This window comes from Macrobrachium rosenbergii, chromosome 51 (assembly GCF_040412425.1).
Source record: "Macrobrachium rosenbergii isolate ZJJX-2024 chromosome 51, ASM4041242v1, whole genome shotgun sequence".
Classification (NCBI taxonomy): Eukaryota; Metazoa; Arthropoda; class Malacostraca; order Decapoda; family Palaemonidae; genus Macrobrachium; species Macrobrachium rosenbergii.
The window spans coordinates 22,515,416-22,541,594 of record NC_089791.1 but is presented as its reverse complement, the minus strand read 5'-3'; the positions used below and the strand labels follow the sequence as shown (position 1 = coordinate 22,541,594).

Below are 26,179 nucleotides of genomic sequence, written 5' to 3'. Positions count from 1 at the left end.
TTTAAAAAAAAAAAAAAAGATATACAGTACTTCAATACTGTATGCCAAGCAGAAAAAATCACAATGATTTCAAAATTTTCTTTGACAACTGTGTATGAAACAAATATCGCAACTATTTACCACTTATAAATACACTTGATTGCAGTTAGGATAAAAACAACATTTAAAAATATGCAATTCACAATGGCTGGGTTTGCCGATCAAAAAATATATAAAGTGAGGTTCTAAAGAAGATTTTTTGAATGCAATCACACAGCCTCAAAATTATCTACAGTACTAACAATCTATGTGATTCACCAAATATGGTCTAATTTAAAATGATAGCTTACATACTACCCAAAATAATACAGCAATTACTGCAAAGTGCACAAGAGATCTGCCTGGAACCTGAACTTCTATGGAATATATTGTATATTTATATATGCTGTACAGTATTTGTAGTTTATTCTTGAACTCAAATATATTTTGATTTGCATGCTGAACTACAACTCCCCTAATAAGCATCATGAAAGGAAATAGAGGGATAAGAATAATTCACTTCAGAAAGAAAAACTGCCTATGTAATACTTGGAAAGAAAACATGTACAAATGTATGTATGTAAATAAATTATTTCACTACCATCTGAGATTGCAGCACTAAGAGCCATGCCTACTGATGCAAGCTAACTCGTTTCAGTTTAGGGATAAATGACCAATAAAATAAATTGATGGGATGCAGGAGATTTGTGTTGAAGAAACCTGGAAGCAGGCCGGGATAAAATGACTAGGGAAAATTATGCCATTAAACTTCAACAATTAGTCTTTGCCACACAATGCTTCCCATTATGGGGATATCACCTACTATGTAACACACTGGATGCTTATCATTCAATCCCTTTGGTCTCCTTTCACTAGCTACCAAACCTTAACCTGCTCCAATTTTCACCTTCAGGCCAGCCCTAAATTCTAGAGACGATTCAGTGGTCTGGTTAAACTACTTTAAGAGTAACCATAAAACAAATTCTGAACACTAAAGGCATGTATCTTTTGCAGGCTACTTGCAATGGCACACTAATTAAAACGTAAGCCATGACAATTCACCCCTGTAGCTATATTGCAGAAAAAGATCGGGTTAATATTCAAAGAGTAGGAAGTAGAGAATGAACATTAGCATAAAATGGGGATAAAACATTCAAGTTATTCACACTAAATTCCAGCTTAAATAAAAAAGTAGAAATGAGGGGATTAAGAGGATAGAAACAACCAAACCCAACATCACAAAACTAACTTGAGAGCACCTTAGGAGTTTCGGGATAAAAGAACGAGGAACTGAAGTAACATTTTGCAAACTACATCTTGGTCTTTCTTACCTGTCGTTGACCAGGTGGGAATGCAAATCCGTCAGCATCTGAGGTGAAGGGGAATTCTCCAGCTGTTGGATGAAGTAGCTGAATTAATATGAGATGAAGTCATAGGATTAGTAATAGAAATGTCAAAATATTCAAAGAATTATTATGATGTATTGCCAGTTTCACTGCTGAATGCTTGTAATTAGTAAAATACTTCACAAATCTTTATGAGTAAAGTAATTATTTCATGAAAATAACATCCACCTCAGCATGCAAAGCACCATACCTTCCCAAAACAAGTGACAATAATAAAATTAGCCACATGACAAAAGCTAAGAGAATGGTTAAGGGAGTAAAATTTTTGCCATCCTAAAATGCTTGCTGTTCCACAAAAAACTGTGATCTAATAAAACAAAATCTAACCAAGAATAAAATCCATGCCTATGCTTCCAAATGGTAATTGTTCAAAAAATAAAAATGTAAGAAGCTAACATAACATTTAAAATCATTTTAAAAATTGGTTGCTGGCAATGCAAAATATTGTTTTTGTAGCTATAACAAAAACATTTCCAACAGTAACAGGTATTGTACTGTATAATATGGAAATCTGATAAATCTATAATTTTCTCCTAGTTATTAAAAGGATTTTATATTAGGCAATTATACATACAGTATTACAATAACATAAAAGCTTTTAAAAACAAAAACAGTCTTAGCATTTAACCACTATTAAGTCAATCAGTTGTACATGATGTACATACACATTAAGAGCATGCACAAAACTTAGGTCTTTAAAACACATAGTGATAGTTTGCTATTATGTAAAATTATTAAGAAATTTTGTGACACCTTCTCTAACTACAATACAATACCTAAACAACTGTCATACACCTAAACTGCTGGAATATAATTCTGGTTGATACCACATACAAAATTTCCTTCTCTGAATATATTTAAAGCAACCTAGAAAAACAATGCAGCAACAAAGGAGCTCCTAAAAAATAATGCTACCCATGAGTGGATCATGTTATACAGCAGTTCCTTGTGTCACTTGTAATCTGGGATTGGAGATCGAGTCCAAGTTTTTGATACGTACTGATAGAGAGCATTGCACAATGGAAAATATTCTCAAGTATAAAACCAATGTCTTGATATATGAAAGGAAATCAAGAAAAGTATGTAATAAAGCTGCAGTTATAGCTGACAACCACCACAATTTGTATTAGTAGAATTAAAAATTAATTCCATTATCAGACATAGCACTGAATATGAAAAACTATACAAATGCCCTAAAATGTAGGTTTGCCTTGATGAGGTTTTATACATGTTTAAATGTGAAAAAAATAAAACTTGCCAATAACATACATGGTCAATCATTATACAGTAAATCCAATTCATAATTCTTCATCTTTTAAATTTTGCAGTTAATTTTCCATCCATTCTTATTCTATTTGGATAGGATAGGTACATTTAAATGCTATTAAATTAAAAATTAAAACTTTTAATGATTTTGGAGAAATCTTTTAAACTGCCATCAAACAAAACAGGAGCTGAAAATCTGCCATTGGTAAAAAGATGAGAAAAATCAGTGACTAATGAAAAATTCATCAAAGGTATGAGTGGTATAAATTATGACTAGTCATAGTAAAACAATCTAAGCCAAGTTCAGCAAACTGCAAAAAGTAACCGTACTGTATACAATAGCGCTTCATAAAAGTTTATTAAGCTAAAGTTACTAGAAACTAACATGTTTTCTCTTTTTTAAATTTCCTTCTAATCAAAGCATCCTTAACTGAACTTTTAATGCAGCATAAAAATATACAAATGAGACTTCAACTTACTTAAAACTTAAAAAGTACACTGTGACTATTGCCATAAACAATTAATGAGCATGACAAATTCTGATACTCTGGGTGTCGATGGGTGAGAAATGTTAAAAGTCAAAGAGAATGGTCAAATGTAAGCAACTGTCATAGATGCAAAACATTTCATAAGATAAAATTAATAAGAATATGTACTTCTTAAATTAAAATGGACTATTAAGGATAAGCTGAATTATAAAGCGTTTATGACATATGACAGAAGCTGCGATTTTAAGAACTTTCCCACAATGAAAATTATGTACTTCTTGTTTTAAGAGTGACCAATTATAGCATTCAGTTAACACCCCCAACATAACCTGTATATAAATAAGCACCAGTTTTCCATACAGCAAAGTTTCTAACTACCTGTCCTAAAATGTAGCTCTTGAAAACTCATAAGGCTAGTGCTATAACATCAAGTAAGTAAAATTTTTCAAAATGCTTCATAGAAATCGAGTGCACAAGTGCTAGAAATCTTCTGAAAAAATAGTGTGGTACTTTTAAGTGCCAAATTAAGCCATACTAAAAAAACTTAAAACATATTTCAGTACCATTCAGAAGACTATTATAATCCTAAACCCTATTTGTTTGTGAAAGGACCAGCTACATGGTTTTCTGAATGCTTTCTACATGCTAATCCTATTTTTCCTCCCAACTCTTGATAAGTATCTACCGCTTGTCTACTCATTACTGTAGGTACAAAACTATTATAAAAGTATAGGCTTCAATGTGCCATGAAGTACAGTACAGGGAAAAAGAAATAAGGGAATATAAGAAATAAAAACTAGGGCACCTGAAAAGTCATGCGCAAGGCAGCTGTCATGCCTCCCTCTACTTAACATCATTACAGGATACTGATATTGACTACAAAGCACACCTAAAGCTATCAGAAACACCAAAAACTAATAGGAACAATAAACCTGAGGCACTAGGATGAAGGGAAATGATTGTTCTGAATTTACAACTGTGCAATAATGAATAATGGGTGTTGGCAGTTGTGGTGACTTTTATATTGGGATGCCAAGCATAAGAGCATCATTGGGAACTGTAACTTTGCTTGAGCAACCAAGGATATTTTCTCCCAAGTCTAGAAATAAATCATAAACTGTGCTCATCCATTATGTAAAAAGGTATACTGAAGGAATTGAATGTTTTAACATGACACTGAAGAATTTAATTAAACAATGGAAGCTTTTTGAAAGTGAAGTATGGTAATAAAAGTTTTAAGCTCGGTGCGATATTTTGTAAAATGGAATATTGCAGCAGCAACAGCATTTGCTGATGCATCAGCAGATGTGGCTCGAGGAGATTTATGATAAGAGGGCTAATCATTTGATGGATAAAATAACCTTTGTTTTAAAATTTTCAAAGCTCAACCACTTTCAGCACTAATGTCAAACTAAAGGCATACCAAGAAAAAATATTTCAAATTCATCAGGGAACTACTTCCCAAAAAATGTACTGACAACAAATATGAATGTTGGTAATCATAATATTTTTTTTTATTCTAAAACAAAATTTTCAAACTTATAGCACCACTAAATGCATAGCAAAATACCTACTTCACAATCCTATTTTGTATATATTCCCTGAAAGCCATAGCTGCTGTGCTGATTTAATATGCTGAGCTAAAAACTTACACTGTCTGTTGCTCTGTCAAACAACTGATGCTGTGGCTCGCCCATAGCTTCACCCATTTTTGGTGCTACCCCACTCATCATGGCTGCTGAGAATTCAGGGGGGAAAAATACAGATGGGAGGAGATTACGGTGCTGGAGGAGGGTAGGGAGGATACCACTCCTGGGAGGAGAGGGAACTGAGGTCTGACACTGGAGGGAGGCTTTAGAAAAGGGGGGATAAGGTTGCAATGTTGGAGGTGTTGAATGGGTTTCAACATGTGCCACATGGCTGGATGCAGAATATATAAAATTAGAATGATATGGGATGACAAGATGCGGCGGCCGCACATGAAACTGCACCTGACTTGCATCGCTGGTGATTACAGATGACTGAGAAGTTCCAATGGGGGTTATAGATGAGACTACTCCTGGTATAGAAGGAACTACGGATGGCTGACACTGTAAAATCGCTGGCTGAGTTGTCACACTTCCTAGCTGTGCAGGGATACCACCAACATGCTGTACTGAGGCTTCTTGTTGTGTAAGTGAAACTGTCTGCTGAGACTGAATGAGACTTAGAGTTGATATAACTTGTGCAGTTGTAGCTGCCAATTCAGAGGCAGTAGTAGTTCTCTGTAGAATAACTTCAGCTGCAGCTGGCATGGTTACATCTGCAGATAAATCGGAAGTAACTGTTTCTGATGCTGGAACATTTGCACACACAACTGATGACGGAATTGGAACCTGTGAGGACAGTAATGCAGACTGTGAAGTTACAGCTGGAATAACTTGTGGAATGCTGCAAGGTATCAATATACTTGCCCCACTGACAACAGGTGGGATGATGGGCTGGGGTTGTGTTGATATAGGCAGGGGCATGACTGGCTGAGGAACTACAGCTGGAGGTTGTCCCACCATAGCTGGAATCTGTGTTCCCACTCCTGGCGCTTGACCAACCACTGCTGGGGGTATAACACACTGCGTTTCTGAGCCTACAACAGATGTTGATGACCCACCAGAAAAAATTACTTGTGACTGAGGATGAAGTATAGGAGCTTGTGAAGACATCATCGCTGGCTGTGAGGATATTAGTGCAGGTTGTGGTTGGGACATAAGAGGCGTTGGCTGAGGTGGTAGAACAACTGACTGTGGGGCGAGAATTGGTGTTTGCGACGTAATTCCAGTTGGTTGACTGGCAATAACCCCAACAGAAGGTTGTGTCATCACAGCAGCCGAAGGTTGTGACATAACTACTGCTGCAGCAGCTGGTTGAGACATGGCAGCTGCCACGGAAGGCACAGAAGGCACCATCATAGGCACTGAAGCCATGACAACAGGATGGCTGAGAACAGTCAAAGCTTGTGAACCTATTGCCACAGGAGGAGAACCAATTATAACTCCCTGAGATGTTAAAACCTGTGACTGAGGAATTCCCACATGGTGCTGTGATGAAAGTAATGCAGCAGCACCTGCAGTACTACCACACACTTGAGAACTTATACTACTGAAATATTCAGGATGTTGCTGATCTACCTGCTGAGATGAAGGCTGAGGAACAGAAGTTGGTTGTTGAGCAGCAGGCTGAGCAGGCTGCTGAACCTGTTGAAAACCACTCGTTGGTATGTATGTCTGTGATACTGACACTGCAGTGGCACCAGCTTGTGGATACTGGGGCTGTGACTGAAAACCAACACTGACTGGCTGATACTGTGATGAACTACTCTGGTAATTTCCATAACCATAGCTGGAACCATAAAACTGGGCATCCTGAAATAATAAAAGCAGTATGGGCTACAATACATGGTTTTTCAAGAAAACTGGCGTTGATTTTCCAAATACCATTCATGTCAGTATAAACCAGTTACTTTAAGAATTGTGCTACTGCAAACTTATGTGACTATTAATAATGGGAGTAAAATTAACCACATCAAAGTACCTGAGTACTTAAATTTAAGTCTATAAACATTCAAATTAGATGAGTATGAAATGTAAAAGATCAAAACAAAAACTGTGCAGTACCTGAGTAATTGTCTGCTGGCCTTCGCTACCCGGGGTCAAGGTATAGTAGCCACTTTCTCTTACATTTTCACCTAAAACCAAAACTTTATTATTATACTGTACAATATATTTTAATAAAAAAAATTAAGGGCACCTAAAACTTAAGCATCAACAACAGAGTCCTGATCTGACTATGCCTAAGAGTCTAAAAAACTGTAAAGTACTTATTGGACTTACAATCAAAAACATTTGAGTAAATTGTTAAACTATGATTATCCTTTTGTTCCCCACCATATCTGATTTGATGAAATTCAAATTCAAAACACTATTCCTTCTAAGCATTATATGAAAAGCTGCAAAAATCTTATATGAATCATAAACAAGGTATGAGTATAGAAGATAACTCGGCTTTCTCTAGTGAGCCAAGTAAAATTGTCAAATATTTACCAATATGTTTGGGGAATAAACCTTCCCTTCTTTAATGAGGGTTAAGTAGTTAAATACAAAAGAATCAATTCATGTTAAAAACTATAATTTTTTAGTACCCTTGGTTGCTTTCAACTACTTATACAGTATACAAGAAACTATCTCACTGTTCTTTAGCAAAAACACAAGCTCAGCATTTCCTAAAATATAAGTGTGCAACCTCTGAACAATACTAGTTTCAAAATTTTATTTAAACAAATTACATTATATGTTGAATTTCATTGTATTCACCTTGTGTAGTTTGTGTTAAGAGAAAAATTACCTAGTTAAAGAAGTGTTAAATTTGTATGAAAATATATTTTCAAAAGAATATTAATAATGTGCAAAAAACAAAATGGCTGAAGATGTACTCTTCCTTGTTAAAGAAATTAACTTTGTTTTGAAAAATATATACAGTAAAATCTGAAAATGTTAGTTGTAGGAGACAGAATTCAATTTACCATTTTCCCAAAATTTAACAGGCTCAAACATATACCTTGCTGTTCCTGAGGAACTGCTTCAATGACCATTTGCTGCTGAAGCTCCTGCTTTGGCTGCATCTGTTGTGTTGTTTGCTGAGGAGGTTGTGCCGGCTGCTGCTGATCTAGAGGAATACTTTGTTGAGGTTGGCTCTGTTGAATGGGTACAGATACTGGTGGTTGTACCGAAGTCTGGGTTTGCAAAGGTGGTGGGGCCTGTTGCTGTGGCACTGGTGCTTGTGGCTGCAACTGTTGTGGCTGTTGTATTGGCTGTGGTTGCTGCTGCACCTGCTGTGGTTGCTGCTGTATCTGCTGTGGTGGCTGTTGTATTTGCTGGGGTGTTGGCTGTATTGGCTGAGGTGTTTGCTGTATTGGTTGTGATGTTGGTTGTATTTGTTGCTGTGTCTGCTGTATCTGTTGTGGCTGTTGCTGCATTGGCTGTGGTGGCTGTTGAATCTGCTGTGGCTGCAGCTGCTGAGTAGGCTGAGGTGGAATTGGCTGAGCTGACGGAACAGGTTGAGGTGTCGGGGGCTGAAGTTGAGGAGATGGTTGTAATGGCTGCTCCTGTGGTTGCTGTGGAGCAATCTCCTGAACTGGGGCTTGCAAACCTTGTTGCTGAAGCTGCTGTTCTTCCAGTTGTTTCTCTTTTTCAACAACCTCCTTTTTGCGACGTTCTTCCCTTTCTCTTGTCAAATTGCTAATCTGACTTGCAATCATCCTTGCCACTGTCTTTTCATCTTCTTCAAATATCCAGCCCATTTTCACCTAGAGAAGAGATTATAAAAAAAATCTAAAAATATGTAGTACTGTATATTTAAAATCCACACAACCTTATAAGAAACAACTTCTGAGACTAGTGGCTCTTTAAAAGACATAAGTGTCATATGGTGAATTAATTAAATAAACCCTTACCATGCCCTCTGCAATCTTATCTGGATTATCATTATTAATATCAAAGTCAAATTGGATGGCTTCATTCTCCTTGTGTTTGTCTTTGCGTTTCTTGGGATCAACTACACGCAATCTGCAATGAAAATATATAGGTTTAGTCCCATATTTAGGTTTGGTGTAAATAAATCAGTGGAATTTGAATAATGTCAAAAAGACACACAAAACCTAAAACATAATCACTATCCAACAAAAAGATGATCTTGGTTTTCTTATCCATCATTTTACCTTAGGGTTACATTCCCAGAGTCGCTTAACAAAGCTTCTTCCTTATTGGTGAGGTCAACTTTGATTCCAGTGTCTTCTTGAAAGAACTCATGGTTCAGTAGGTCTTTTACAGTTGGTCTGGAATAAATAAAAAAATATCAATGATGGAAGGAAAAGAATAGTGTCAAGGAAAAAGGAATTTCTAACCTAAAGTAATTCTCAGAATTTATGAAAAAAATCTCAACACTGATCATAACAAACTAGGGCATAAGAGATATCCTACATATCTCCAATAGATCCTCTTGACCCCATACTGGCAGTGGATCCCAAACTGGAATGGGGACTTGATGCCAGCATGCGATCTAAAAGAAATTTCCTCAGAGACCAATTCTTTCGTGGACTTTTTTGGGGACTAGGAGGTGAAATACTGTCAATACACTGGGAACACTGGCATGAGCTGGAGTGCAGACTTGAAATGTTGCTTTGTGTATCATCACTGTTATAAGAGTGTGACAATTGAATAACTGGGATAGATGTGTTACTAGGGGAAGATAACTTTCTCATATCTTGTGGTTTCAAATGATACTCAGAAGATCCTCCTTGAATGTCCGAGTGCCGACGACGACAATTTCCTGATGAGTGCCAAGACAAATGTTCATATTCTGATGACGCTGGAGAGCGATGGCTTGAAGAATAAGGATGGAAAATACTTGGACTTGCAGATCTACTTGAATGTGGTGTAACTTTATTGTAAGATGTATTGGGATATAAGAGAGGCTGCACATCCTCGTTATAAGGGATATTTCCTGGTCGACTTCTTCCAGATAAGGGTGACAATTTACAGGGATGTCCAGAGCTATCAGATCTACTAGAGTATGTACTTTCACATCTAACTGGGGATGGAACATATCTAATTGGTACAGGAGATTTAGGGCTTAGGGGAACATAATTTTTTTGCAGTTCATTGTTCTCTTCATCTACTTCCAAATGAGTACCTCCTGCTGGCCATACATTTGGGTAGGAGAATAATGTATTACTATTCTGGCAATCCATGTTTTGTGGTGATGTATGTACCCCATGATACTCAAAGTCATATAGTTCAGCTCTACTAGAAGTTATGGTACTGGATTCAAACGTATTCTTATCCACAGGATCATAAACAGGTGCAAATGGTGACACAGGAGACAGCAGTATATAACCATGTGGCATGTAAAAGTATTTTCTTATTGGAATATTTACAGGCTCTGGAGAGGACTGAACAGTAGTAGTACAGTGCACTTGTGTCTTACAAACAGATGTCTGACAACCAAATTTTCTTGTAGGCAAAGGACTAGTTGGCTGAGAGAGTGACTGAGTGGGAAATCCTAGTCCTGGGCCTTGATGAACTCTATGAAGTTGAACCTTTGTTGGCTCTCTTTCCTCGAAAGGCCTACTCCAAGCCAAAGTACTTCTGAAGTTTTTTTCATGGTACTGGCACTGAACATCTTGTGGGCAGAATGTGGACCCTTGTGGCAAGGTCCTTTTTGAAGCTAGGTCCAGGCTATCCAAGCTTGCAATTTTGTGCAAACTTTGTAATCCACTGTTTATAACTGTTGCTTTCTGAATCAGAATGTGTTCTTTATCACTTCTGCCAGCCATCATTAAGAAATCCTGAATTCACCACAGAAAAAATGTTTCCAAACAAGAACAGTAACATAAAAGGGAAATATTTCCTAAGACAAACACTGGCTATCAAAATTAGCAATCCTGGCTAAAAGATTAATTCTTCAAACATATATGAATGCTGTCACTGTGATTTATACAACATTTTATCATTACAGATATAGTTTTTCTTCAGTAAAAATTTTTCCATGCTATCACAGAGAAATGAGGTAATTTCCAAGTTATCCACCATCATGTATATGTTTATTACACAGTCATCTCCCAGACTTAACTTGCATCTTTACAGATATGCTAACTGTAAAGAGTAATTAACACGACTTGAACAAAATCAGTAGGCTTTAGAGCCATCAGTCTGACAGCAAAAACAAATTTGAAAGTCTATCACAGCGCTGTCACTTGTGAACTGGGGCCACTCCAAGGCCTTCCTTTCTTCACACTTGCACTCCACCACCACCCAAACCGCTTAAACCCTCGCCAGACTAGTCACCAAACACTGACAAAGAGTGTTGAATTACAACAACATTCTTTCAAGCTTATAAAACTTTATAAATGTATTCATGACTAGTGTATCAACTCAAAAATGAATGAAACTAAGATATAAAAAGTAAAAATTTAATTTTGCACTTGAAACTCATACCACAGCAAGTATCTAGGTTCCCATTACAAAAAAGGACAAATTTAATCATGATATAACAAAACGCTAATATCAGTCTGGTTTTAAGTTCATGTTTTCGAAACAAAGAACAATAATACACTTAAACATATATTAACTAGAGAGAGAGAGAGAGAGAGAGAGAGAGAGAGAGAGAGAGAGAGAGAGAGAGAGAGAGAGAGAGAGAGAGAGAGAGAATTACTTATATCATACTCATTACTCACAAAGACCACTAATACAAATTATCTCCACAACAATTAAAATAAATGATTCTCGTAATGATAAATGTTCAGTGAAATAATGAAAACAAGTTCTCTATCTAAAGTACATTACTTAAAAATCTACAAAACAGATTCAACCCCATGGTTCACCTCTACTAACAAACCATTACGAATAAAACCCTACCGCTGCTATCTGTCACCCGAATTCTGACGACGCACTTTTCTTCTTTACTTTTGACCCTACAATCATTCTCTTACACACAAGAATTCTTAGCAGTTAATTACATAAAATACTTTATCCAACAAATATCCACAAGAACGCATACACACAATAAGAGTTTTGCAGCAATATTTGGTAAAAGTAAACATACATTTACAGGCAAATTTGATGCATATGGCTATTATTTTTTTTATTTTAACTGGATTCCTCTTAAAATCCCAAGCAAGATTTTCTTAACCTAATGTCATGGTTCAATTACCATTCTCAAGTTATATCTCAGTACTGAAATATATGAGAGAGAGAGAGAGAGAGAGAGAGAGAGAGAGAGAGAGAGAGAGAGAGAGAGAGAGAGAGAGAGAGAGTACTGAAATATATGAGAGAGAGAGAGAGAGAGAGAGAGAGAGAGAGAGAGAGAGAGAGAGAGAGAGAGAGAGAGAGAGAGAGAGAGAAATTACCTTTCAATATTCTGAAGTCTTGTGCACCAGTCAACAATGTATTTAACATCCTCATCCTCTATCTTCAAAAAACTTTGAGGACGCACTCCCTGAAAATAGAAAATCAGTTAGATGTAATTATTTATACACACAGCAATATTGCATTGCCTGAACCATATTAAATACATAAATGGAAAAACTGAACTTTTTCAATATTGTATGTATACAATATCTGGTAATACATTGTAGAATGTTTTATATTAAAAAAATATATGGTTACATGTGTTGTTTACTGACTCTTCAGCCTTTTTCTTTGCATTTACTATTTCCTTTTCACTTTTCATTCTATTGGCTTGAGAGTAATGAAAGAGGCATCTAGTTTTTTTCTGTTCATTTTAAAATCATAAAAATATAAAAAATGGCATATACAAAATATAAACTTACTGTAGTAACTTTCTTATAAATCTGCGCAGGTCCTGAACATTCCTTGTAAGGATATTCTAAGGTGGCCATTTCCATCATACACATTCCAAAAGCATACACATCCACCATCTCATCATAATGTTCTTCATATACTTCTGGGGCCATAAACTCTGGAGTACCTGCAGAGCAAAAGGTGATTAGTGAATTGCTATACTAAATTAATGAGAATCTTACATTAAACATTACACTGATTCGGATTAACAAAATTAATATACATTCCTGATTATAAAAGATACACAGTTTATAACTGAAATGAAACTTCTCGGCTGCATTACACTAGACATACATGTTACTTTAGATTTAGGAAGTTTTGGTGCTCTCATTTGTAATACAGACCATACTTCTGCAAATGAAAGTTAAATAAAAAAAAAATACTATTTCTTTGATAAAACTATCAACACTGTGCCCAACTTGGAACAACATTTGGACTAAAACAGGAACAGCAATCAAAATAGACTGAACTCCAAACATGTGAACACCTCATAGTGTACAACGACTCTGGTGGAAAACTAAGGAGCAAAAGGCTTTACTACAGTTAATTCTGAACAAAGTGCAGTCTGAGTCTAAAAACTGTAGAATCAAATTACTTTGATCAAACTAAATTTTGCCAATTCTCAAGTCTTAAGAACAAGAATATACACACTGAAGAGAATATCAGGTTATTCATGTCACTTATAGCAGAACTGTATTCTCATACCAGGGTGTACCACATTTAGTAACAATAGTATTCCTATTCCTCCTAGAAAAAAATGACAGTACAGTGTCTGAAGTCCTTAAATATCTTTCTTTTAAATGCTCCTAGTATCTTGACTACATCCTTAGGCCAACAACCAAAAATTAAGAAAGGGAGAACTGACACATACACACACATATATAATATATATATATATATATATATATATATATATATATATATATATATATATATATTATTTATAATATATATATATATATATATAATATATATATATATTATAAAAACACACAAAATGTTGCTGTTGAAGAGAGAATGAATGCTGGAGATACCACTTACCAATAACTGACTTGGCACAAGACCTGTTCTTGAGTGTGGCCAGACCAAGGTCGCCGATTTTGACAGATCCTGTGGTCCCGGTGACGAAGATGTTGTCGCACTTCAAGTCCCGGTGAATGATGGGAGGAGACCTCGAATGAAGGAACTGGAGACCCTTCAGGATCTGACGGCACCAACTCTTTAGCACCTTCAGGTTGACCTTGCGCAGACGCCGTAGATACCTATCGGTAAACACACCACCAGATTTGGGTTAACATTCTCCAAACGAATTCTGTAAAGTTTTTGCACTAGTCAGTCACATCGTCACATTTCCGAAAACCTTGCACTGATGTATCGGTCGATCTAAACCTCACCATTAGGATGATATTTCCGACAAAATTCAAGCAATTACCATCACACTTACACAATGACACTCCAGTCCGTCTAAAAATACTGATCAGGAGATAACAAATCTAACAGTGATAACCACATAGGCAAAATACCACATTAAAAGGGTCACTCTGAGCATTGCGATTTCATAAAAAAAACTTACGCGGGAATCAAGCACCACTTATGCAATCTAAAATGAAATTTAAAGGCTTGAAAAATGCCCTCAATATCAAAAAGCAATGTTTCAAAAACATAAAATTGTATTATTAATAAAAATGAACAGGAGGAAAAACAAAAAGATTTGAGGGGAGGGAGAGATAACTGTACCGCTAACTGCGATATAAACGCTTAGTCACGAGAAGTTCTTGTTCTCTTTCAATCTTCAGTTATTCTTCCTTCTCATTTTTTTCCGGTTTGTCCTTAATTTCAGAGACGAGAGGAGTGGCAACTTGAGCCTTGTCTGGTCTCGTAAGACTGGGCCTTTATGTAAGGAACCTTAAAAACCAACTCTCTCTCTCTCTCTCTCTCTCTCTCTCTCTCTCTCCGGTCATGAAGTCACTCGACGACCTAACCTCTAAACCATCTATAAAAAAACAAGAATTTCCTGCGATAATACAGCAGCATTTTCAAGCATCCAAACTTTCTCCGAGGTTAATTCATTGAAACCGTTTACTCAAAATGAGCTAAACTTCCTAATGCGCCATAAACATCAGGCAACTAAGCAGCTCCTGCTACGCATTAGGAGCTAAGCGGAAACAATGTTCTCTGTGACATGTATACAAATAAACTGTCATTATAACAAACTTTACTTTACCCCGTAATGCTTACAGCTATATCAGAATAAAAAATATAACCATTAAAACAAGAGCTAAATGTTAAACGATTAAGCTGAGGTAAAAATTGTGGAATACATGCCATTAAAACCGAGTTCATAATTCGTGACGTAACTCAAAGAGTACGGTACGTACTCGCAATGATTATGATCATAATCTACTGTAGGTCACTATAACAATGACTAGTTTTAGTAGCAGTAAATAGTAATAACTTGCGCATACTGATTCAAATCAGTAACAATAAAGAAGAGACAATTCAGAGCCTAATTTAATAATGCAAAATGTACTCATTTTTTTTTAAGCACACTTACTGCTTCAGGGTGCCAGACGTCATGAGTTCTGTGACGAGGACGATGCACCGCCTCTTGGCACTGTGGACTTCCCAGTAATCGTAGAATCTGACGATGTTGGGATGCTGGAGACCTTTCAACATCTCGGCCTCCTCGCGGAACCGCTGACGCTCGTTCTTGTTCCATTTCCGTTCCTGTTTGGTGGAAAGGAGGGGAGGCAGAGGAAGAGAAAGACGGTTAGTTCAAGTCCTTACAGCAAAATTTTATTTCTGCTTCAGAGATGTTGTGTCATTGCGTGCTATTTACCTTACTGACAAAAAATACGAGGCAATCATGCAATATCTGAATGGCCTTCCCCGATCCCCGCGCTGGGCCATACTGCCCAAATTTCATACATTCATTCACTTCATTTAAAATTTAATTTTAATGAACACTAACTATATACTGTATACTAAATTTTAAAAATACATTTTTATTTTTCCTAGGTACATGAACCCACGCTTTCATAAATGAACTTCAAGTTGTCACTGACTACGTACAGTAAAAACAAAATCCTAACGGGTAGGCCTCTGTACCACGTGGACTGAGTCGGCCTACCTCGTGACCTCGTCCATTGTGTCCTACGCCGTACTCGCGTTCGGTCGTCAATAATAAATCTATACACCAAATGAAATTTTAAATCTCAAACCTTTCGAAAAGGACAGTGACATCAAATATCACGACGCGATTCGAAGTTCAACAAAATGGTTGATTTCATAAACGACTCAAACTTCACCTTTTAATCTAACGCGGAAAGACGAGTGAAACGTCAAGGTGCTGTTAGAAGTAAGATATTAAAACCCGTTGATTCTCCTTCATGGAGATTACAAGAGTCTGCCAAAATACCACGGACGCGCGCGAGAGAGAGAGAGAGAGAGAGAGAGAGAGAGAGAGAGAGAGAGAGAGAGAGAGAGAGAGAGAGAGAGAGAGGTCCATGAATGAATAAAACGAGGAGCAGAAAGGACAAGTATCAGCGAATGCACATAATCCGGTCTGCGGATCGAAGTAGTTTTTGTGAATTAATGTCATATGAGACAGAAGGCGCCCTTGACGGGCAGACACGCGCGGGGATGTTGAGGTGTTATTACCACTGCCGTCTCCTTAAATCACAATCATGAACACAAGGTGTTCAATGCCAACCCATAATTAAGCACTCCGCTCTAAACGGGGCAACAAACATAAAAGTCCGCGAGAATCTTTACTTGTAAATGAAAGAAATGATATTACACTACTGAGAATATGTTCATTATACGAGAGATTATGGTGAAATTATAATCCTTTAAACGGTACTGTTTTTCTATATTATTTATTACAATTCACTAAAGCGTGCGGTATGAAAAAATAAAAAAGACAAACTCTATTTCTTAAACGAAGACTTTCGTCAATATAAATTTCCTGAACGTGCATGTGCAGTAACAGGAGGTTCAGAGGATAAATGCTACACAAATTCATACTGATCAAGTAGAATCCGTAAGGAATAACATCTCTCACAAATTTGTGGTAACGGGAAAAATGCATATAAAAAATTCAACAAATCTTTTCTACTTATGATACATCTGAATACATGATGTGGGATTACTTGGGAAAACGAAATTTTATTAATGTCAAGAAAATTCAAAACTGTCAACATACATATTTTTATTCCTATTCTAAGGTCATTCAGAACAACAGTGGGTTAACTGAGCGTTCTGTGGGTGTTTTGTTTTTTTTAACTGGTTATGCTTGTGGGCGCGAAAGCTGAATGCATGTCATGATGTGTAAACATGGTAAAATATACTTCTACAAGCAGATGCAATTTGATAAAAAAACCGTCTTCCTCAAATGGTTCAGACTAGGGACGAATATCAAATTTTATGAAAGGAACTGAAATCTGCACCAAACGCATTTGTAAGTGTGACTGTGTGAGAGAACGGGTAAGCAATTAGAAATCTGGTCGTACTATACTGTATTGTTTTGAATGATTTAATAATCAACAACATTATCATTATGAGCAAGGAACAATCGTACACATTAACACTATATATATAGTATATCCGACCCAAGAGACCGCACCTCAACAATTCTCCCATATCTAAACTTTGAGATTCAATGCCAATTGCCAAAACGACCACGGGGAAAAGCTTTCAAGCATCGGAGCCAAACATTCAAAATAGACATCTTGCATAAGCAAACAGACCCAACCACCTGCCATGTTTATATGAGGCAAATCCCACGAATTTCCCTCGGGACGAATGTGGGTATATCGGTTTAGCTCAATTTCCGTTAGCGCCACATTGAAAAGTTCTTGACATGGCTGTTGACTCCCAAAATCCTTATCATGCTTTGATATTCTTCAAAAACCACAGTAAAAACAATGACCAAGTGAGAAAAGTTCAAATCGCAGTGTTATCTATTTATGAACGCTTTGGGAAAGCTTTTGTTAGAAGACTCATACTTGTTTATATTTTTTATGGAAAACGGCATAGAAATACGTTTCACACAAAGCCACGGCGTGATATAGGTGGCATTAACGTCAGTCAGTTTATGATGGGTAGGCAGAAATATGTATTTGTTTATGTCAAGCATTAAAACCCGTTAAAATGAATGGAACCAACTTTTAGTTAAAAAACGTGGGTGCCTGGAAGGGTCTTAAACGATCACAATCATGTGACAGTTCAGCGACCTTTGTTTGACAGCACAACCGCAGTCACGTCATTTTCAGAGTAAACAAGCTTCGGTTCTTGGCAGGTCTGTCTCATTAATAAATATGTTCTTGGGAAAGGCTGTTCTTTAGTGATTGAACAAGATTCCTGGCTGAAAAGATAGTTGGGCTATTTTGACCATCCGTGGCAGATTTTGGGATTGCATCAAAATCAACTGTTTTACGACAAATTTAGTGCATGAATTCTCAAAAGACTACTTCAAGCGAGGACCCTGCACGCTATATGAAATCGACACTTTCAAAGGTCTTGTGCAACCCCTGACCAACACACAAATATCCTCAGGCTGTGTATTTTCGAAGCTGGGATAACGGCTGTAATATTCTGAGGTGAATTTTTCATACTCCAGTTTTTGCAGCTTGAAAATATGTTACTTACTACAATGAAGTTAAAGAATCTGAAAGAATTGAATAGCTAATAGCATGGACAGACTAAGAATTTCGTCACTGGAGGGTCCAAGTTCGTTTTTCAAAGTAATCATGAAGTATTTCCAGTTACATCGTTTAAGCTTCGGGTGCGCGCGCACGCATCTTGTGCCTTGGTGACAGGGGTAGCATCAAGAGAACAAGGGGTCATGGTAAGTAATTATGTCACCTCTCCTGACTGTAACAGCCCCTGCCTAGTTCCATATAGAAACCGAAAATCTCGTGACGGCTTTCAGATCCCCATAATAACCTAGTCAATGAGAGTTCTATAACAACATTAACGCAATAGTGATTTATATAGAAATTGTTTCATTGCAACATTGCGCTTTTTCTGTGATCAAAATCTCAGACTATCTCTGGTGGAATTGTTATTTCAAGCAAATTCAGTCCTTCATCATTCTCTGCCACTGAGAGAGAGAGAATGAATCTGATTCTGTGGTGTCACATCGAGCTATGTAGAGAAAACTAAGCATGTACAAAAAATTCAACTACACGCAAACAATAAAAGTTGCTTTATACCTAACAGGTGTGTTCAGCTTCGATACATTTAAGTCTATCGGTTATAAATAAAAAAAAACACTGCAACACTTCCAAGGGTGCAAGTTTATCGATAATCATTGCAATAAGAGAACAAACTCGAGTAACTTTTAACTGCGCTCAAAACCAACACTATCAAAGTAATGGAATACGAACTTAGTGCTCCAATAAAGTAACAACTAACAAACATACAAAACAATATGACCACCGCTTACGTAGACAGCTACTAATTAAATTAATAACGCCTTAATACATTAATCTTTAGTAAATAAAACAGTATTAACATAGGAACATTTATGCAGCCAAACTGTTAAACAGATTTTCTTTGTTGCTGTAGGCAAATAAATGTATTTGTCGCCACGCCCAAAACACCGCGCGCCCTTGACAGCGGAATAGTCTTCTGAACAAAGACACGCCACTAAAATATAGATTTTACTTCTAAGGACAAACAGATAAACACTGAGAGAATGTCACGGACATGAAACAGTAAGCAATATGTTCCCGATATTGTGATGCATTCACAAACCCAAGAACCAAATGAACAAATGCTGACAGTCTTGAGGAAGTCCAGGAAATGCCGAGAATATAATATTTTTTTCTTCTTCTTTCTTTCTTTCTTTTTACATTTTTTAGTTCACCAGAGGAGTTTTATTTTTAATAATATTCATCGGGCGTCGGATGACCTTCATCCAAACCTGTGCGTCCGAATATGATCCTTAAGATGCTTACTGTTAAGGTTTACTATTTTATGCTCATGTCTATATCTCCGTCTCTCTTGGTATGAGTGATGTCATCGCGAATATTGGATAATTTAATGTACTGTAAAGTAATCGGAATATTGTTCATTAGGTAACACGCTTTAGATATTTCTCCGTAGAAATATTTACTTCATCGTAAATAAAAAAAGATGAAATAGATTCTAGGAAAAAGAAAACAAATTTATACCAATCAAATGAACAACCTTACCGAAGCCACAATAACAACCAAAAACAAAAACAACCAATAACAGTTGAGCGCCTAAACGTGTAAGACATATCAGAACTGAAAGTTTAATTCCACTCGTTAAATTATACATGAAGAAAGAATGAAAATAAGCGATCTTGATAATGAGCCGAGCACCTGACTGGAACATAATCTAACTCGCGCTCCGGAGATTCCCTCGACATGGCCAGTAACTTTCCATGACGATCGACGAGGCATCGGAGACGACCACTTGATCAGAATGGAAAGCTTCACTGGTTTTTGCCAGAACCTGGATCTAGATCCTCGGGAGTATGTACAACAAACAGAGTAATCTTCTTCTTCTTCTTCCCAGCTTGTTCCCATTTTTATATGGGGTCGCCGTGATGCCTTCTTTTGAAGGACTTTGATTACAAGATTATTTTTTATTTACTTATTTTTCGGAGGGGTTATTCCTTTTCCCTTGAACAATGAACAACTTTTTAAACCAACCCCCCTGTCCAAGTTGAATCTAATGTCCCAAACTACATGGCCTGTCGAATTACATTCTACACGTCGGAAATGTTTATGGATAAAGAGACCCAAAACATGCAGAGGAAGAAAACTGCAGAAGACACCTGCCTCCAGAGTGGCCAAGAGAGTCCTACTCCATGCTAACTGAAGCAGGATGAAGGACAATAGCATTCCTCCACCCCCTTCATCATTGCTCCCCTCTGTCAACGGCACAAACGACTTTGCCGGACAGACAAAACCACATAGTGTACAGGACATACGTAACCACGTCGAAATGTGACGCAACGGCGCGCATGAATTGGAATTTACTTTAGTTGTAATAGGCTCTTTCAATTTAACTCTTACGTCATTCTCACACAAAAACTAATTCGGCTCTATAAATAAATTACTCCGAAAAAAAACATTAGCAAATAAGGAAAATTCCTGTCTATCTCCCAACGGGTGACTTTCCGTAACTTGCGTCATGCTACGACCGTCAGACCCTTGTTGTTGCTCAATTACCTTACTGCTATAGCATAAGTAAGGATATCCGCCAAGCTTGCCTCGGATTATCCTGTTTGTGTAGTTTGGTTTATCCAGTCTGTGCATTGCCAATTTAATTTCTACCTTTCTTACATAACTACAGGGGTTTACGACTGCCATTGATTAGCTCGTGTTGCAACGGTCGGCTTCCTGTACGTTACTATATTTGGGTTTTACAAACAGATAATTTTTCCTTTTCTTCATCATATATATTTCAAACAACAATAGAAAACTAATATGACTGTTGCAGCTATCAGCTTACTTATTTATGAAACGAAATTAAATAAAAACAATAACACGAAATAAAAACAATAACAACACGAACAGGAAAAAAAAACAGGTGCGGGAATGCTCCTAACAACATAGAGGGTACATACAGGTAAATAAGCTTTAAATACCCTTAGACAATCAGGTAAATTCCTTTCTATTTCTAAGCCTCAGTTTAGATAACGAGCCCATGATGTCATTACAAAAAGCTTTGAACAAATTGTTAGACAACACTGGTGTGTAATAATTTCACTGATATCTTACGAGAAAAAATGCGCAATAAAATCATATTTCATCCGTTCAGTAAACGTGTTTCGTGATCCCGACCAAGATGAGACGAAAAAACGGTTATATAATCTGGTGCAGCTGTTTTTTTTTATTACTTTCTGTTCTTCCTTATTTTTCCATAAAAAAAGAACGTTAAAGTTTTCCCCTTTCATTTTCGAAACTAACTAACTACACACACACACACACACATTATATCTTTATATAATATCTTTCCTTTCTTCTCCCTCGACGCTTGCGTCACTAAACTGAAGACAAGGTGAACATAAAAAAATTAGAAAAAATCAGGTTTCTTTTGCTTATAGGGCATAAAAAATTCTAAGTTATTTCCTACCGCTGTATGCTGAAAAGGAAGAAATGCAAACAGTAAAAAACTGCCAACCTTTTTCTACAAGTAAACAAGACAACCCGAACGTAAATTGTAATACAATCGCCTTTACAAAACCAATAGTATTTCCTTACTACTGTGATGTTCATATTATTTCTTCAATTTTTTCTTCGTTTGAATGTGTTAATAAGCTACAGGTTTCTAAAAACGCAAACACTTACACAGTATAATGTCCATAATATGCTGACGCTGCTCAACTTTCAAACTGACATACTATAATGTAAAACTACGCAATGTCTAAAATATAAGTTAAAACTACGCAATGCCTAAAACTTCCAAAAACCTGTCACCTTTGACTCGGAAAAGACAACCGCAAAAGAAGCTAATAAAGACAAGATACAAAAGTCATTAAGCACATCAATAGGTCGGTTTCAGATACACAAGTCCTCTCTATCTGTTTATCAACATATCCACCTACTGATTACCGATGAACGAAACCTACTTCTGTTCACGTGTATGTACATATGCATGTAGGAGAATAGTCACATTATCTTGTACGTTTTTGTAATCACGTCACTGCTCCCCTATCAGTACAGAGAAAGCCTGGCTTTATGTAAGGTAATTCGTGACAAGGACTGGGGATATAAAAAGGGAACGTGAGAGGTAATTAGAAGCCCCTAAGAAAATACTCCCGCATGTTTACTAACGACACGTAGTCACAGGTGTGGCGCAAGCTCTCGTCAGAATTACGGAGGAAGATTTCTCCAGGGTCAAGGTTTATTTTTTTATCATCGGTAAATGAAGTGTTTGTCCTGCGGTGTGGAAATAAAATGGAGGAAGCAGTAAAACTGAACAAATACAAATGGAAATCAAGTAAAACTTGAGTTTAAACGTAGAACGACCGGAAAGAGACAAGAGAAGTGAAAATGTGTGATGGAGATTAAAAAAAAGAGGGGGGGGGAGCCGCAAAGGAGAAGAAAGCGTGAAAAACGAGAAATAAAAACCCATGAACGAAAGATAAATGTTACAAAAATGAGAAGGTCGCGAACGAAGGCCCCCGTCGTCCTCTTACAACATGCCAACACATCACCGATCCATAACCTGGCCAATGACTAAACACCGCCGCCGCTGCTTCCTCCTCATGGGGCAGAAGGGAAGCGGTATTCATAGCAAAAGGTTTATGCAATCCGCTCTATGAATAACCCTTAGGGGAAGGTCATCCCTTTAACCCCTTGCTTTTCGTCTCTCCGTCGGCCTTGCCCACCAGACACCACACACACATCTCAGAGATCCACAGTAAGGAAGGGCAGACTGCAGGAAAAAAAAAAAGCCCTTATGAAAACAAACACATTCGGCGTGATAAGTTTCAAAATAACTTCATTGCCACTGACTCATTCTTTCCCTAATATCATGCGCTGTACGAAAAAAACCATTGCGAAAGTATGGAGATTATTTCTGAGCGCTGTCATGAAAGATCGAGTGATGTCGAGTTCAGCCTCACAATTTTTCACACGTAATTGTATAAATAACGAAGTCTTTGATAAGTTAACTTCCCAATGCCGTCTGTGTTAAGCCCCGGACGGTTCTTACTTTTTCCTGAGTGCTATCCTTCACGAGTCGGTATTTCATGAAACTGACCCCTTCTCGAGAGTCTGCCTTTACTTCCGTCTAATCAGAGAGATTGACAAATCTATTTACGACAAAGATGGCTTTGTTGAAATAGAAAGTCTTGGAGTTAACTCATCTCTTATCTCATCTGTCTTCAGAGAAGATATGAATTTCTTCTCTCTCTCTCTCTCTCTCTCTCTCTCTCTCTCTCTCTCTCTCTCTCTCTCTCTCTCTCTCTCTCTCTCTCTCTCTCCTGCAAACAAATTAAATTTATGTAGTGTACTATAAGACCTTCCATATTCAAGAAATTAATGATCCAGTGTTATATTAATTTAACTTCAACCGTAAATAAGTGAATACCAACTGCTTTCTAGTACACTGCTAAAAAAAGTTTGTACTGCCAAAAAATTGAAAGGCAATATCCTGGGAAATTCTGCGGCATTCTTTTACCCATATTTACCTTTTTTATACAAAAACACCCACACGTTAAGGATCAATAACCCAATCTCACTCAAGCTCACATAGATGGAACGTAGAGAGCAATGGTTGGTACAAGCATAAAGCATACCATTGCATAAAGTCCGAAAAATGAGGGAGCAGGATTATCTCGGAAGGAATTTTATGTAACGAGATGCTTCATTTCATAAGCATACCCAGTAAACAAGATTGTGAGTGGATTAAGTCAAGATTAAATTTCACTCGTTCATTCACTTCAATGATTCACGGGGCACATTTTTAACAATTGCCGTTAGCCCCAGCCCCTCCACGTGGATGTTTTTTAATTCTAATCTACCCATATGGATCTTCAATTCACAGAGCATGTTGGCGCCCCTTGGTGGAGGGGGAAGGTGGGTGTGTGTTCAAGGATTTAGATCCGATCTCACGAAATATATTCTTCTGTCTTATTTTGATCTAAGTAACAAGCACAGTTTTGGGAACATATACGTCTAAACGGTACATTAGCAGCGAAAAGGACCCACAAACTTCGACGCCATTAGCAACATACTTGTCGAATCCAGATAGCCCAACCTACGAAATCGGGAATTCCCTACCTCATGGCTGCTTACCCAAGACTTGAAGAGTGATTCATAAAAAAAATTTTCGAAGCTACTTGGCAAGTTATTTCTCTCTATACGAATGATATAAGAACATTCACAACTTAATTGAGTACAAATTCCAATGTAATGCATCAAGTGGGATTTGGGGTAATTCTGCAATAACCGTAAACCCCTCTACCGTTAGTCTTAACGACCACTAGAACTAGCTCAACGTTTGTCTTCAGGATTAAAGCTTAAGTCATGACGGGTGCACTTGTTATAAAAAAATAGAACTGCTTACCTAAGACTCGCATCACAAAAACACAAATGGCCATAAAATGAAAAATGTGCCGAACCTACTTATCCTAAAAATACAGTAAACCTGCGTTGTTTATCTGGGTTTTTCTCTGTTCAATCCGGTTACACAACAGGCTTGAGATCGCCCCCAATACAAGTAATACCGTTTTTTTGTTTATCTAGTTCCAAGGATACTTAAAACATGGTTTGTGAACCTCCCTAATTACAATGAAGTAGTTACATTATCTTAAATATTTTTATCCTATGATGATAAACATGTTTCCACTAAAACTTTCGCTAGCTTCTTATCCTTGCATCCAGATGGAAACTAAAAAGAAAACACATCTAACTACTATAATAGACTGTAGATGATTCATTGCACCATTAACCGAATGGGTACCAATAATTTGGTATTTCTCTTACACTTCGACCCTATCTTTCCTACAGCTAATATACAATGCACAATAAATCTCTCTCTCTCTCTCTCTCTCTCTCTCTCTCTCTCTCTCTCTCTCTCTCCACGTACCCTCCTTCTTTTCAAAGCCCAAGGCTTGTTGCCTTGCAGCTGTGACACAGTAATGCTGACATCGGCATTGCTGACCGCATTGTCGCCGACGCGTGACCAAGGAGTCAAGGCGAGGAGGCCCGGCGGGGCTACGGTGCTTAAAATCGCTATCTGTGTCAAGTTTGTGTTTTAAATTTAAAATCGCCGTCATTTTTTCGTAACGGGGCCGGGAGATGTAAACACAGCTGGGAAGCGGAAGCGCAACACCTCACATAGCTCGTTGCACAAGAAAGACAAACACGGATCGACAAAAAGGCGTTGGAAATCGAGCACCGACTACAATACCCGCAATGTTAAAAGGTGAATCAGATTTACGAGCAGTAATGTAACGCTTTAGTGAGCTGACCAGGGTGAAAACATCGACGGATGATCATTCGGGAGTTCCGAGTATTGTTTACTTCTTCCCAAAAGTAATTTCGGGTGAGAAATAAAATTTTAAATAGGTTGTTCTATAAGCGGGTCTCGCCACTTCCGAAATTTTCTCATTAAGCTCACATTACTGTTTCCCTTGGCCTTCTTCCTGACTACAGGAAGAATATATCAGGCCACAAGTGTTTGCTAGATATCCACAACATGCATATCCCACGTACTAACTCAACGCTCTGCACCAGTGATATCAAAGAGCAGTTTATGCGATACTTCATGGAAAAAACACTTCTCCAGACTAAACTTTTTTGTCAATTTTTGGCAGATCAATATTTCAATACGGTATATATTTCAAGAATGACACTATCTCTTCTGAATAATAATAATAATAATAATAATAATAATAATAATAATAATAATAATAATAATAATAATACTCCGCGTGTTATCTAGGCGCAGGCATATATATGTATTTGAGCTATGCTTCCTTTTTTTTATATGTTATATTTTAAATCAAGGTCGACCCATTCGAAAATGATGAAAACTAAATTCCCTCCTTAGTGGCCAAACGGCTTTAAACTTCATGAGGCACATTCCTAAAATCTCTGGTACATCCCTTCCAAAATGA

The 26,179-nt window shown here is 37.2% G+C and overlaps 1 protein-coding gene across 50 annotated transcripts in view; it reads right to left on the bottom strand.

Annotated features, from left to right (window-relative positions):
* Nucleotides 1-26,179, bottom strand: part of Wnk (Wnk kinase) — a 194,823-nt gene that overhangs the window by 48,619 nt on the left and 120,025 nt on the right. For 22 of the 50 annotated variants that reach the window (XM_067095035.1, XM_067095020.1, XM_067095009.1 and 19 more), the window contains exons 3-12: nucleotides 15,125-15,297; nucleotides 13,612-13,832; nucleotides 12,540-12,697; nucleotides 12,117-12,205; nucleotides 8,928-9,044; nucleotides 8,664-8,775; nucleotides 7,769-8,516; nucleotides 6,829-6,899; nucleotides 4,831-6,576; nucleotides 1,350-1,411 (exon numbers count right to left, since the gene is read on the bottom strand). In XM_067095035.1, coding sequence (XP_066951136.1) covers nucleotides 1,350-1,411; nucleotides 4,831-6,576; nucleotides 6,829-6,899; nucleotides 7,769-8,516; nucleotides 8,664-8,775; nucleotides 8,928-9,044; nucleotides 12,117-12,205; nucleotides 12,540-12,697; nucleotides 13,612-13,832; nucleotides 15,125-15,297 — 3,497 coding nt within the window. The remainder of the gene's footprint in view (nucleotides 1-1,349; nucleotides 1,412-4,830; nucleotides 6,577-6,828; nucleotides 6,900-7,768; nucleotides 8,517-8,663; nucleotides 8,776-8,927; nucleotides 9,045-12,116; nucleotides 12,206-12,539; nucleotides 12,698-13,611; nucleotides 13,833-15,124; nucleotides 15,298-26,179) is intronic. The other 28 variants (XM_067095045.1, XM_067095038.1, XM_067095023.1 and 25 more) reach the window with 2 other exon arrangements.